The 13,382-nt window shown below is 39.1% G+C and overlaps 2 protein-coding genes and 1 long non-coding RNA gene across 4 annotated transcripts in view; 1 reads left to right on the forward strand and 2 right to left on the reverse strand.

Moving 5' to 3' along the window:
- The window catches only part of Ubl3 (ubiquitin like 3), a 77,534-nt gene extending 68,590 nt beyond the window's left edge, over positions 1-8,944 (reverse strand). The window contains exon 1 of the mRNA XM_076892849.1: positions 8,480-8,944. Coding sequence (XP_076748964.1) covers positions 8,480-8,509 — 30 coding nt within the window. The 5' untranslated portion in view covers positions 8,510-8,944. The remainder of the gene's footprint in view (positions 1-8,479) is intronic.
- The window catches only part of LOC143422297 (uncharacterized), a 346,242-nt gene that overhangs the window by 253,220 nt on the left and 79,640 nt on the right, over positions 1-13,382 (reverse strand). The window lies entirely within an intron of this gene.
- Positions 9,058-12,799, forward strand: LOC143422276 (tetratricopeptide repeat protein 5). 2 transcript variants are annotated; one of them, XM_076892802.1, is made up of 8 exons: positions 9,058-9,535; positions 9,731-10,081; positions 10,166-10,408; positions 10,486-10,539; positions 10,615-10,800; positions 10,951-11,123; positions 11,211-11,355; positions 11,445-12,799. In XM_076892802.1, exons 1-8 carry the CDS (start codon positions 9,452-9,454, stop codon positions 11,562-11,564), a joined length of 1,356 nt encoding a protein of 451 aa, XP_076748917.1. In that variant the 5' UTR covers positions 9,058-9,451; the 3' UTR covers positions 11,565-12,799. The 2 variants fall into 2 exon arrangements, with proteins under 2 accessions (XP_076748917.1, XP_076748918.1); XM_076892803.1 differs by having other exon boundaries at positions 9,058-9,229.

A 13,382-nucleotide genomic window follows, 5' to 3' on the forward strand; every position in this document is an offset into this window, starting at 1 on the left:
GCGCGAGTAGAAAAGGCTGGTACGGACGTCCGATACGAAATTACTCGATCTACTTAGGTAAGTACCTAAGACCAGCGGAAATAGAGCTACTGCTCACCTTACTTATGTATAGGGTTGTTTTTCTTTACATCTTCCGATACGTGCGATTGAAAAATGTTACATGCAAAAATAGCCTTTGTAGGCGGCCTTTCCGTCCTGCAATTTTTATTGAATATCTCATGTTTTGTGTTTATTTCACCGGGGCGTGGATTGAAATAGAATTCGAGATACTGTATCGTCACATTGCTCGTTGTTACAAATGTCACAAGTGACGGGATTGAAATCGTATCGGAGTATGTAAAGAGATTTTCCGCTCGAAATAATCGAAGGATTAACTACTTGGATGATTTCAAGCTCTGCTCGGTAATGTATTTACTATTTGACGAGCTTTGCGTGCTATGCAGGATGCGAATATGTTTCGTATGGATTGTGTTAACAAATAGTAGGCGGATTCAAACAGCGGATGTGACGCGTCAGAAATCGAGATTCCGCGTTGTTTTATTTCTTGAAAAAATTCTTTGCCAAGCCTGTAAATAGATTTATCGCGCGTAAAAACAAAATTAATGCAATTTAAGCCTTATTTTATGCGAAATGCACTTGTCATTCCCTATTACGTAACGCTTTTTTTGCACCGAAAGTGATTAAAAAATCGGTATCAGGCTCTGCGCTTGTTCCTCTAATTAATTTCTTATTTCACATTCGTTGAAGCGTGAAATAATATAAAACACGTTACTCTAATTATTTATTCTACGTTTTTCTGTCGTTACTTTTAGCAGGATATGCGTGCACCGAGCAAAACAATTCTAAGTAACGTTTGCCACGATACTTTTCATACCCGCCGCAGGTATCTATACTAAATTCCTGACTTACACCATATACATCGGAACCGTTGAAACGTTCTATGATTTATACAGATAAATACCCAATTATACTGAACAATAAACACATTTCTCACAAGTCAACTGAATGAAAATTATTAAGCGATATTTCTTGCTGCCAGTACCAGGACCCATTCTCGAACAATGCTCATTCTAACCAGTCCTCGTTTAGCTATTGTTTTTGCAAATAGATCCTTTGTTCTACCGTGGTCTTCAACTAGAAGAACGAGTTGGTTAAGTAACCTCATTGACCGGTTGGTAAGTAGCTCCAGGCTGTAATGTAATTTGTTTCTTGCCACACATTCCTCTTCTGTTTCTTCCGATTAATAATCAACTATATTACAAATAACATCCTATCCTGTGCTTCTTTAGACGTAATTATTTACCGTGACTTTTGAAATCGTGCATTTAAAATTCCTCCCTTTCTCCCTCGCGGGGTGTGTGATCATACCACAATGTAATGATAACGATATGGTTTCGTTTGTATATCAAAGACTCCACCGATAGCGTGTACAATCCTGTAGGGTAGAAGGTTGAAGACAGATAAAGTGTTTCGTGTAACATTGGAATTATTCTGTAAAGAGACCGAATGTATATTTGGAAGTTTCGAACGGTCTTAACTAGGTCGTGAAGGATTAAAGGATCTTTGTTCGGATTTACTTTCGGATGTTTTACAGTTGAAGCACCGTCGAATATTTATTCGACGTTTCTTTCGAAACTTCGGTGGAAACACTTTATTAGGCGGCCGCAGCGCGAAAACGATTTCCCTTTCCTCAAAAGACATTTATGTAATGAGGTCACTCGAGAAACGCATTAAGCCACGGTTGCTTTAACAGCGTTTTGAATTTTTAAGATACATCTCCACTATAGATCTAGATAGTCTTGTTATGAATATGTCAGACATCGTATTCCAGAATCCTCGTTCAAAGAATTAGACAATCTTTTGCTTCTAATACGGGGAAGAGACACTTCATCGAGTAAAACGATTGGAACGATAAGTAATTATGCTTATTCATCATTCATTCTCAGCATTAACGATGTCACACGATAGATTTTCCTGGCTTACTTATTGCGTTCCAACGTTCATCCGTCTTTAGACTCCTTTATTGCTACGTAAATGATTTCACAGGATAAGTTGCAACGCGACGCAACAGCCACACCAAATTACGTTAGATTCAGTAACAGTTCGACGAGCGATTTCAAACAACCGTAAAGACTGTATATCGCACGGGCGTTTCTTTTTTCTTATTTTCCAATTTTTATTCCCTCTCTTCTTGCGATAACGTTTGTAAGTGTTGCCACGTACGTTGGAGCTTTTATATTACGATACTGGTCTGTTAAAAGCCTTTTCTTGTTGCCGAGAAATATACGGACTCATTTTACACGAGTCTTGTTTTCTTAATACCTTGACTCGAGCAAATATGATAATTATTGCATATAAATTGGTGGAAGTTTGTTATTCTATAATTTTCAATTATTTTCACCGCAATATAATCTTTCCTCCCTTTTGTTAACTCCTTTACAGTCTCTGTCTTGTTCACGGAGACGTTAAATGGCTTATGCAATATTTATCCGTGAAAATTGTGAGTGGTTACGTGCCTGTGACTTAATACTTTTCTCAAGGAAGGCAATAGACCATAATCGCAGAAACCATACGTTTGTAATCGCGTGGATCGAATTCCAACTACGCTGAGAGAGATATAATATTTTTTTTTCTATTGGATTCTATTCCCTTGTTTGGAAGTGGAACTGGTCACCGAAACATCGATCAGAATTTAATGTATTGCATTAAACTTTTAGATTCAATTACATTACAAGAAACGTGCCGGCAAAAGGATAGGAACATGGCGCTGGTGGTTTTCCAACTTAGCGTCCTTCGTCATTTTTCATCTGGAAATCCACTTTCTATCGAACTCCGTTCTTATCTCGTCAAGCCGAGAGAGAACTAACATTTAAAGCTGCGACCGAGTAATTAGAATTACGTAACTACCGCAGTTACATCGCTTTCCCGGTTACATTTCTCACATTTTTTTCTTACGCTTCAGATTTTCTTATCTCTTATAGTCTTTGAATTATTTCGACACTCTTCACGCTTTTTTTTTTTTTATCACATTTCACTGCAACAGAGCAGATAGAGACTTATATAACATACGTGAAACTTTTATCTCGCGAATATAGAAATTTTCCAATTTGACCTCCGACCGTGACAGACGAGGGAGAAAATTGAAGTATAAAAAATTCAAGAAAATCGCGGTCATTTTTCAAATTACCAACTGAATATTCTGACGCAATCTGTTAAGCTAGCTTAAAAATTCTGTTGGAATACGACGTATCGTGATAAAGAAATTTAACGCTGTAATTATATTCGACGGCATATAGACGCATCGCGTTGCGTATTAATTATCACTTATTCTTCGAGCGTTTGGAAAAATAAAAAATTTTCACTCGTGCCTATCGTTTCCTGGTACCGAAGGATCGTTGTCCAATCTATGAAGAATGTATAATGATCGATTGATGGGAAATAATTCCTATCACGGATACCGTTCCATATCGCGAGGCAACATCTACGAACGAACCATCGGCAAGGTGAAACGTTTCATCGGCACCGTCATCGGCTCGCTTTTATCCAGAAAAGCCACGTCCGCGACTCACAATCAGAAGGACGAAGTGAATCGTCAGCAAGCGTCGACGAGGGAACGAGCGCGCCCGCAAGCATAGTCGACACACATTTCTAGCCGGAGAAGAAAAGCGGCTCGACACAGAAAATCGATTTAGACGTTTCACAAAAGCGGATTCGCCTTGATCCAGACGCCGGGCGTTTTCTTTTCACACGAAACGGACGGCCCGATCTTTCTCTACCAACGATTTTTTCCCTTTCCCACCCCAACCCCTTAGCGCAGCCCGCGTCATAAATCGCTTGACAAAGATACACTTAAACCTCAAACGTCTTTTATTTTTTTACCTCCTACTTCTTCAGTGTAAGAAGATTCTTTCGTGCACAATAGGAAAACACTGTGTTTAACGATTATATCTTTACAATACAGAAGCGGAAATAGTGCAAGAAATGTTCTGACAAAATAAGTTCTCGAATTTAAAATGAAAATAAACTATACATTTATATGTATCGATTTTTTCTCCCCTTCTGTCTGGTGGTAAAATTTTCTAACGTACAAGTTTTCCCAAAGAAAAAATTAATGACGAAAATCCCCTCGGTCGTACATAATTGGCAGGTTCGCTCGTGTTTCCACCCTGTACCTATGGCGTGGAGAACGCAACAGTGGAACGTTACCGGAGGAACCTCCCCCCGTTAGCCATGGTTTATTGTGCCGAGTTAGAAGAAACGTCTCTCTCGCATTGTGCTCGAGCCTCCGCACGAGGATCCCCTTTTTCTCTCCCCCGTCTCGCAAGAAAAGAAACGTATTCGTTCTGTTCTTTAATCGACCTTGACCGTGCTCTCTCGCTCGGCTCGATAGCCACGACAATGGCCGGCGAAACGCGTCCTCCAGGCCTTTCGAGCTCGATGCCAACGGAACGCTCCCAAGTCAGCTTGAGATAAATCACGTACTGGGTTACGAAAGGCGAATCGAACGGGCGTGTTCAGCGAAAAACGAGAGAATTTCTAGGTAAGACGCGGTTCGAAGTGGTGCGAATGGATGTGCACAGGTGTACGCGCGTGTGCGAGAGGGTTGGTGATTCATACTTGCGGGCGGGTGAGTTATTTTTTATTAAAGGGAGAAAATTGATCGGGTGGTGGGTTTGTTTCGAGGATGCAAGTTGGACAGTTCGTTCGCTAGGTGACTGGCTTTGACCAATCGTGTCTAGACTTGTTCGATCCCAAATATGGCTGCCGCCTACGGCAAACGGGAGTCGTGGAGGCTTCTTTTTGCGGAGGGACGATACAAGGTTAGCTCGAACAATAGTTTGACTCGAAAGTGAATTTGCGAACGTACGGAGGTTGAATTGTTTTATGTTCGTAAATAAATTATAAACCGCGCAAGGATAATTCGAGCAATATCGGGTACACGTTTAACCCTTGCCATCTCCAAATATTTCATTTCGTGACCCTTGTTCGATTCAAGGAAATGTCTGGCAAACTATCGTTCAAAGTTGGCTTGATTAAAAATTGACAAAGGTTAAATACGCGTCTCTGTGAATCCCTGATTATTTACGTAAGCCGGTAATTTTAAACAACAAATCCCCTTCGCCGTCACCCTTTCACATTAAGCTTGAATGGTCTTCCTTATTTATAGGAATCGTTCGCCGCGGCATAAACGCGAAAGACCACTTATTTATCGATTCGATATTTCTTTTCATGCGTATGATAAATAATTCCTGAATGAAACTTTGTCCCTTTGATAGAAACGCGGCGTTCATAAAGGTTACACTTCGACGCGACGATGTGGGAAGCATTTATTAATAAAGGTTTAAAGGATCAACGCTCAGTTCGGAATGCGCCGCTACAGGTAGATCGAAAACGCGAGATAGGGAAACAGACTGTGCGCACGGTACATCCATATGCAAAAAAAAGGAGGAAAAAATGTTTCTAATGAACGAACGTAACAGTTGTTATAGTATCCCACGCACGGAGGATGATTTATTAACGGAGAGCGGCGAATCAACTCGGGTCGTTTGGTTCGATGGGAACTGCTTAATGTTTTCCTGCGAAAGCGTCGCCCACGGGATAAAATAATTAAGTGATGTAGTATCTTTGGCGGGTGAAAGGGCCCTGGCGTAGCCGTTCCAGCTAGTATCCAGGCTGGAATGGTGACCCGCCATGAATTCCAATTTGCGCGATTAATTGTAACGAAACTAAGCTTCCACGGGGCAGCAATTCTCCGCGGAAAACATTTCTTAATTGAAAACTCGCCGTCAGCCTAGCGGAACGCCATTTGATTCTGCTCGTGTGAATTTTTTTTCAATTATCACGAGCCTAGGCGCGGATAAATTACTGGAAATGCTTGACTATTTTCAGCGTACCGCGAACTACCGCCGTTCTATTACGTTCATTAAAATTTGAATAGAAATTAATGGGCCCTGTTGAAACTTATCGACTTGTTGTACTCGATGTTGATTAAAAACCAACTCCTTAATTTCATTCTTCGCGTTAATTAGATAGGAAGAAAACGTTGCGCGGAAGAAACTGTAGACGCGTGATTTCATTCCGTGGATTATCGCGGCGGACATACGTTTTATCGTAATAGATTACGATAATATATCTCTAATTATTGTTTATCTGGATTATTCAGACCTGTTGGTTTTCTATTTTTGGAAATTTACTTTGCGATATACTTAGCAAAAAAAAAAGTTACACTGCGATGGTTGGGGCAAAATGTTTAATCTTTCTGAACGATCTAAATTTATTTCCATTTTACGGTAAAAGATTACATCGGTTTGATACTTTTTTACGGCTTGGAATAGAAAGTTAACCATGATCAGTTTTCTAAGTGAGTCGTAAAATCTGAACGCTCTAACATGCTTTACAGTGTACGTTCTGGTATCCTTATATGTTCGTTTAAATTTGATGGTACCGAAGTAAAATATAATATAGTTTATACGACGATAGAGTCTATCAAAGAAAATTGCTTTCCATTCATAACTTTATACTCCGATCAACGTCATCCCTTACTGTTGAAATGACGCATTAAAAACTTTCTGTTCTTATTAAATTATTATATTTATATATCATTAATTTTACCGATAATACGTACACATATGTATACGTAGATGGTATCGCTATAAATAACCTGTCGCGCGCTTTTAAGTATCGCCGTCAATAAAAACGTTAAAAATACAAAAAGCGCAATTGCACGTTGCAGGTGCATCGACGCACTTGTTAAAAAAACCACGATCATCGGCGGATCGACCTCGATAAACCACGTAATACTCTCCCCCACCACTTTCCCTGGCATCGTATAAAAAGTACCTACAATCCGACCCAGTTTCTAAAATCACCCCGTACATCGTATTTCTGTTAAGTCATGAACCGCGCTAAACTATGAATATTGGATCGAACGGAAATAATCTTGACCGTCTGTGTCAAAGAATTGTCACGAGAAAAATGTTCGCTCCAACGGAGTCAAATATCTCGTTCAACTCGCTCCGTTCGGAGCGAGTGCATTATTTTGTTAATTCACTCTAGCCAAAATTCTTCTCATTTTCTCCGTTGAGCCGCGCGAAACGGTTGCTGAACGTTACCAAGCATAATCCACATCGTCATTTAATTATAAACAGGTAGAAGGTTATGGTGGGTCACGAGAATAACCAGGAACAGCGTGCATAATCGGCGCGAAAAGCGGCCGCGCAAATATTTGCATCTATTTTACGTGGCATCGATGCATGGCTGAATTTTGGACGCGTGTTATTTTTAGTAGAATAGGCTGTGTGTGTCGATCTATTATCCTTTAGCTCGCGGTAAAAGATGCCCGCGATAGAAGGAACGCGTGCGCGCGCTCTTCAACATGCGCGTATACGTGAATGTATACATGCACGAAGGTCGTCGTGTAGGGGCCGTTGATTTAATAATATCGGGACGCGAAACAAAAGGTGAAGAGGAGAAATCGATAGGAGAGACGAAGGGATGACACCGATCGAGACACAAAGTACTCGTGTCTCGCCTGTGCGATGCGATTGGTGCCAATTAAACAGCCTCGTCGGACTGGCTACGAGTGCACTCCGCTACGAGTAGCGACGACTTTGTACAATAAAAAAAAAAAAAACCCATGACAGTGACGGTAAATGTAACTCACAAAGCGTGGAGAACGTCCCGTCACGACTTTCACGACACGATTAATTCATAGAGCTGGAAAGAGAGAACCACGCTAGAAGGGGAGGAAGCGGGGAGGGTGTAGGATGGCGGGACGAAACGGCTCGACAGCGTGAGCTCTTGACGCGAGAAGAAAGAAGAACCGGTGAAATTGTGGTCGTTGGAATTACAAAAAGAATCGCGATCAAAGCCAGCCGACTATCGATTAATTAGCCGCAGGTGTAAATTAATGACAGCACTCGAAAGAGTTATTAATAGTGGAACGGAGTCGATAACTGAATTCAACCATCGATGACGCGAATCTCTGGTACCGATTTACGATCAATCCGGGGGGGTGTAAAACGCGCTCGAACACGACCATAACGCATTTGCCGCGCGAGATTTGGTTCTATCGCGAGAGTTTGACGTTTCCGATGTTTCGCTCGGCGAATCTTTCTCTCGAACGTTTGACGAGAGAGCAACGCTCGCGAATGATAAATTCAGAGGAAACGGACAGCGAAAGGGAAAAAGGGAGATAAGATTGTCGTCAGTGCGAGGAGGGTGCACGTCCGTTGTTTAAACTGAAAAAGTGGCGGACGATAGGCGCGAGGAGGCATCTCATTGATCGGAGCGTAACTTTACGCATTGACGGCTCCGAAACGGTTGTGACTTACGAGAAGTAAAAGTCCAGGTGAAGCGATACCGTGTCGATCAGCGTCGAACAGCCCCGGTTAAATATCACGGATGCGTGGAAGGATAACGTAGAAAGTGGAGGCGGAAGGGTGCGGTAGACATATTAGAGTAAAGTGACAAGACTCACCTTGTCTGAGGGTATGTTGCGCGAACTCATCGTAGATGGTGGCGAGGGTGTCGCGAGGGAATCCAGAGGCCGTCCGTAAATTGACCCAAAGCCGACTTTCCGAATGGCACAGTTGTAGAGAATAAACGGGTGACAGCAGTCGAAAAAGCCAGTGTGCGACGCACTTTACTCGATGAAAACACACTTCACGCACAGCTCACTATTCCGGGACCATTTCGGCCCGAGCCCTCTTCGCTGCCCGATCACACACTCCGACACCTGTCGTTACTTGTCGTACATGTCGGGCGCGAAATATTTCGGTAACATCTTGCGGTTAATGCACGGGATACGCTCTGTAGTTTTGCACCGCACGCACCCACCGTCCCAGTCTCAGAGCCAAACACATAAAATGGCGATCCTGAGACGATGCAGCCTTCTGGGGAAGCTTCGGTCACGGAGTACGCGATTGGACTAGTCGCTCTGTTCGATGCTCGCGACAGGTGGCAGTGGGAGGGCTGACGCACGCGCCATTCGCGGACTGTTTTAGAACCGCAACAGGAACCGGATCTTCTCTCATGACCATGCGAACGAAGCTTACCGGAAGTAGGCGGAATTTCATAAATTGAAATCAATTGTTGTATTGCTTTCGTCGTGGTTGTCGATTAATGTTTCGCAGACTTACGCGTAAACTTTTATCATTTTCCATTTCTCTGTTAAGAACAAGATGTTTGATAATGTTTCTTTATAACGCAATTGTGGACAGTACTTTATGTCGGTGTTACATTGATAGTACTACATAACCTTCACGATTATACTGCGACAGGCATTAACATTTTGACAGTTTCCGAATGATAAGATTATACTGTTTTGTTTGAGGCGTTAATTCGCATGTATATAAATATTGTAAATTATGTATAAAATTAGAAATCCCGTGTGTATTTGACGCACAATGAAATTTCTGTGATAAACTGTTTATGAAAGTATTTAAAAAAAATGTCCGCAATTATAGATGAAAAAGTGGTTGCAGGAGCGAAATCCGCAAACGTTGTTAAAGAGGATCCCATTGTAGCATTGACGGTACATTCACCGTTTTAATATTGGAATTTAAATAATTAACAGAATAGTTTATCCTTCTTCTTGATACACAAAAATCGAACCTTTTCCCTTATTGTTTTATAATTCAGAGTATCAGAAAAATATAATTCCATTGTGGAATTTATCTTCAAACTTAAATTATATCTTCATTAAACTTATTTTACTAATTTGTTTTAGGAAAAAGTAAATGCTTTATATTTTTTTCGAGATCATTATTTTGAAAATCACTCTATCGAAGAAGCAATCAAAAAGAATAATGACGTGGAAAAAGAGATGAAGGATACCATAAATAAATTTGATGAATGTAAAGGATATGAAATTGATGGATCAAGGGCAATGTATTATTACCTAAAGGGAAAGGCTTTAAATGTTACGGAACGTTTTATACCTCAAGCGGAAGAGTTATTAACTAAAGCAGTGAAATTAGAGCCTAATTTAGTAGAAGCATGGAACGAATTAGGGGAATGTTATTGGAAGAATGATGATATTCAGCAGGCAAAAAACTGTTTTGTTGGAGCTTTACGCCATGTAAAACTTCTCTTTCTTATTATTGAATATTACCATTCTTTAATTATATGCTGTATTATTCAATTGGGGTAACAAATATTTTAGGGTAGAAATAAAGTATCGTTAAGAAGTTTATCGATGGTACTCAGGCAAGAACCAGTCCCTAATACAGAGCAACGAATACAAAATATACAAAAGGGAGTGGAATATGCTAAAGAAGCAGTAAGTCTGGACACAGCAGATGGCATTTCATGGGCAATTTTAGGGAATGCTTATTTGTCTTCCTTTTTTACAATAGCACAAAATCCTGCAACTTTACGTCTTTGTATGTCGGCTTATGCACAAGCAGTGAGTAGTTTTATATTACTACATTGTTGAATCATGACTATCGAATGGAGTAGTGAACACATTTGAATTGCTTTTAGGAAAAAGATGTTGTAGCAAAAAGTAATCCTGACTTGTTTCACAATAAGGCAGTGGTAAGCATTTTATTATTTCCAATACAATGTTAACAAAATTCGATACCTGACATTCATGTAAATAATTTACAATAGGCCTTAAAGTATCAAGAAGAATATAATTTAGCACTGAAGTCTTTTGAAAGGGCAATGCTATTAGATCCAGTATGGGAAACACCACGTAACAAAAGGGATGAAATGTTACAATATTTGAAAGATGTACAAAGCTCAGTAAACAGTAACGGAAGAGTAAAACCGAAGAGGTTGTACCAAATGATAAGGGTAGCTAAATATTCTTTAAATGATGAACTCTCTTTTTTTTTAATCGAAAATATTTCAAATTTCAAGATAAAATTCATTTTATAAGATTCTACAAACATAATACATGATGCTGGTACCTATACATATTTATAGGTTTCTGATTAAATGTAGGCATTGGATGTTAAACATTTGGGACCATACAAAGGTGGCTCTTTCACGTCCGGCCAGAAGACTATTAAATTAGATTTAATATCCCTAAAAGACTTAGCACTTGGATTGAATCCGGAGAAACTTATATTTGGAAAAGTAGTATGTTGGATACAAGACACCGACTGTGTACCTTTGTAAGTGCATTTTGGGGCTTTTAAAAGTCATCAAAAAGTTTTCCTCATTAAAACCATGGCTAACGAGTATGTATCAACTGTTTTCAGCGCTTTTTGTCTCGTCGATGAAGAAAAAACGTGCATCGCTGTAACAGTATATAACCTCGCCAAAGGCCGTGGAGTTACCGTAGGAGATTCTGTTGCTATACCTGAACCTTTTGTGATTCACCAAAAGTTCTCTTACTTAAATAACGTTAGTATTATTGTACTAGTATACATATGTATATACGTATGCTCTTTTTAATATTAACGATTATTAAATACAAGTGTATCCTGTTTCAGGATTTTGACTTCAAATCTATACGCGTTGAAACTCCGGTTATACTAGTTGTTAACGGAAGGAAATTAGGTAGGGAGCAACAAGCATCCGCAAAATTGCACACCTTTAAGAAAACTGATTGAGCTTAAAATGCACAAAGTTTTACGTTCACGAGTTTCTAGTGAAACGTAGCTAGTGATGAGACTTCCTTTTTAATCCGAATTCAAATGTCACCGTCAGAAGACAATGTGATAGTTGAATCTTGAAAAATCGTAAGTATTATTATATATTAATAGAGTTATAAATAATACCTTACCATAGTCAATATCTCTGGAGATAGGTCGATACACTTATAATTGTTGCGCGTTCAATTAGAGGGACATTCGTTCGAGTTAGGAACGATGAAAATTTTAAAGGCGTTTTACACACAATTTTGTTTCTTTTTTTACACGAATGTTCACGTCATAAGTTTTGTTATATTCTATTTATGATATGTTATATACTCGCAAAGGAACTTGAAAAATTCGAACTGATCGATTGTTATGAAACTTTATATATACATGATATATGAATACAGTCCATTTAAACGGCCGTATCTTGTAGAATATTTTTAAAGAATTGTAAAAGTACAGTTTAGAGTGCTAAGCAATAAGAATTTTTATACGTAATGGATTTAGAAAGTTTTATAAAAATTAACGAGTGCGCATTTTTCAAGTCCTTTTTGTTAGCTCAAAAGTCAGTTACATGATAATTTATATATGGTACAATTGAATTTCATATATAAAAATACTGATTTTTGTGCAATACAACCTCGTATATTTTCTAATCTTCGAATGATTTCCCTGTTGAGGAATATTTGAACGTCCTTGAATGTTTTAACGAATCCGTTTCGCACTATTATTACGTTCATCGTTATCACTCCGCGTTTACGAGAAGAGTCGAAAGTTACGCAAACGTAAGAAACATAATGATATTTAACACGATCAAATAAACTGACTTTTTTTCCTAATAAGTTTCACTCACTGTTAGTCGTTCCACCGTGCCAATAAAATCATATTTTTGCTTCGTTCACACGAGACACACAAACTAACTTATACTCGAATACTCACATCGATTCATTTTAAAATTCGACTAAAAATGACGTCCATAACTTCGTACTGATAAAACATACAGTATGCGTATATTTATTTTTAAAAGTATCGGTTTTATCGAATTTCGATCACGCTCGCAGAAGGAAATTAACGCGAGAAAGAAGAAAAAAAGCACGGGTTCTGTCTCTGGGTATGTCGTTAGATTCGCACGAAGAGCTTAAACGAAAATCAACCAGAAATTATAATAAACCAACGTCGAGAATAAAACGACAAGTATGAAAACAGAATTTCGTGCATTTTTCAGTCACTTTTGCGAAAATTGCTTGTGATATACATATACATATATATATATTTAAAACGTTTGTATAAAAATGTTTTCTATCGTCGATTATAATAATAAATACTTATTTAATAACAACATAGTAGTTGGGTGTTTCTCTGTTGAAATTATGTCCGTTCGACGGAGAAACAATAGTGAACTTCCTGCGGACCATGACCGATGAATACTTCGGATCACGGTCTTATAAACGAGCGTATTCCGTAAGGTGACCAAAGATGTGTCGAGTTTTTCTCAAGCCTTACTTCTAAGCGGAAAACAATTTCTCGAAAGCAGAAAGACCAATATCGCGTCAGAAGAAATAAACTAAAATACAAGTACAATAAAGTTCACCTAAGAAAAAAATTAGCTAAATTTTCTAACGCTTAAAATCGGTGTCACTAATAAACTCGATCGTTAATAAAATTCCATTTAAAAGTACAATAAATGAGTAGTACACGTGTCATACTTCTTCTGTAGCTATATTGGCCATACTGGCGAGTATTCTCTCTTCTTTTCGAATAAAAATAACTATACTCTGCTTCGAGTAAGCA

This window comes from Xylocopa sonorina, chromosome 3, assembly GCF_050948175.1.
Source record: "Xylocopa sonorina isolate GNS202 chromosome 3, iyXylSono1_principal, whole genome shotgun sequence".
NCBI lineage: Eukaryota > Metazoa > Arthropoda > Insecta > Hymenoptera > Apidae > Xylocopa > Xylocopa sonorina.

What these genes read in the sequence shown, in the direction of transcription:
- LOC143422276 (XM_076892802.1), top strand. Translation starts at nt 9,452, where the DNA reads ATGTCCGCAATTATAGATGAAAAAGTGGTTGCAGGAGCGAAATCCGCA. An exon ending in TTGTTGGAGCTTTACGCCAT is followed by an intron (nt 10,082 to 10,165) that starts GTAAAACTTCTC and finishes CAAATATTTTAG; the next exon opens with GGTAGAAATAAAGTATCGTT. An exon ending in GGTTGTACCAAATGATAAGG is followed by an intron (nt 10,801 to 10,950) that starts GTAGCTAAATAT and finishes GATTAAATGTAG; the next exon opens with GCATTGGATGTTAAACATTT.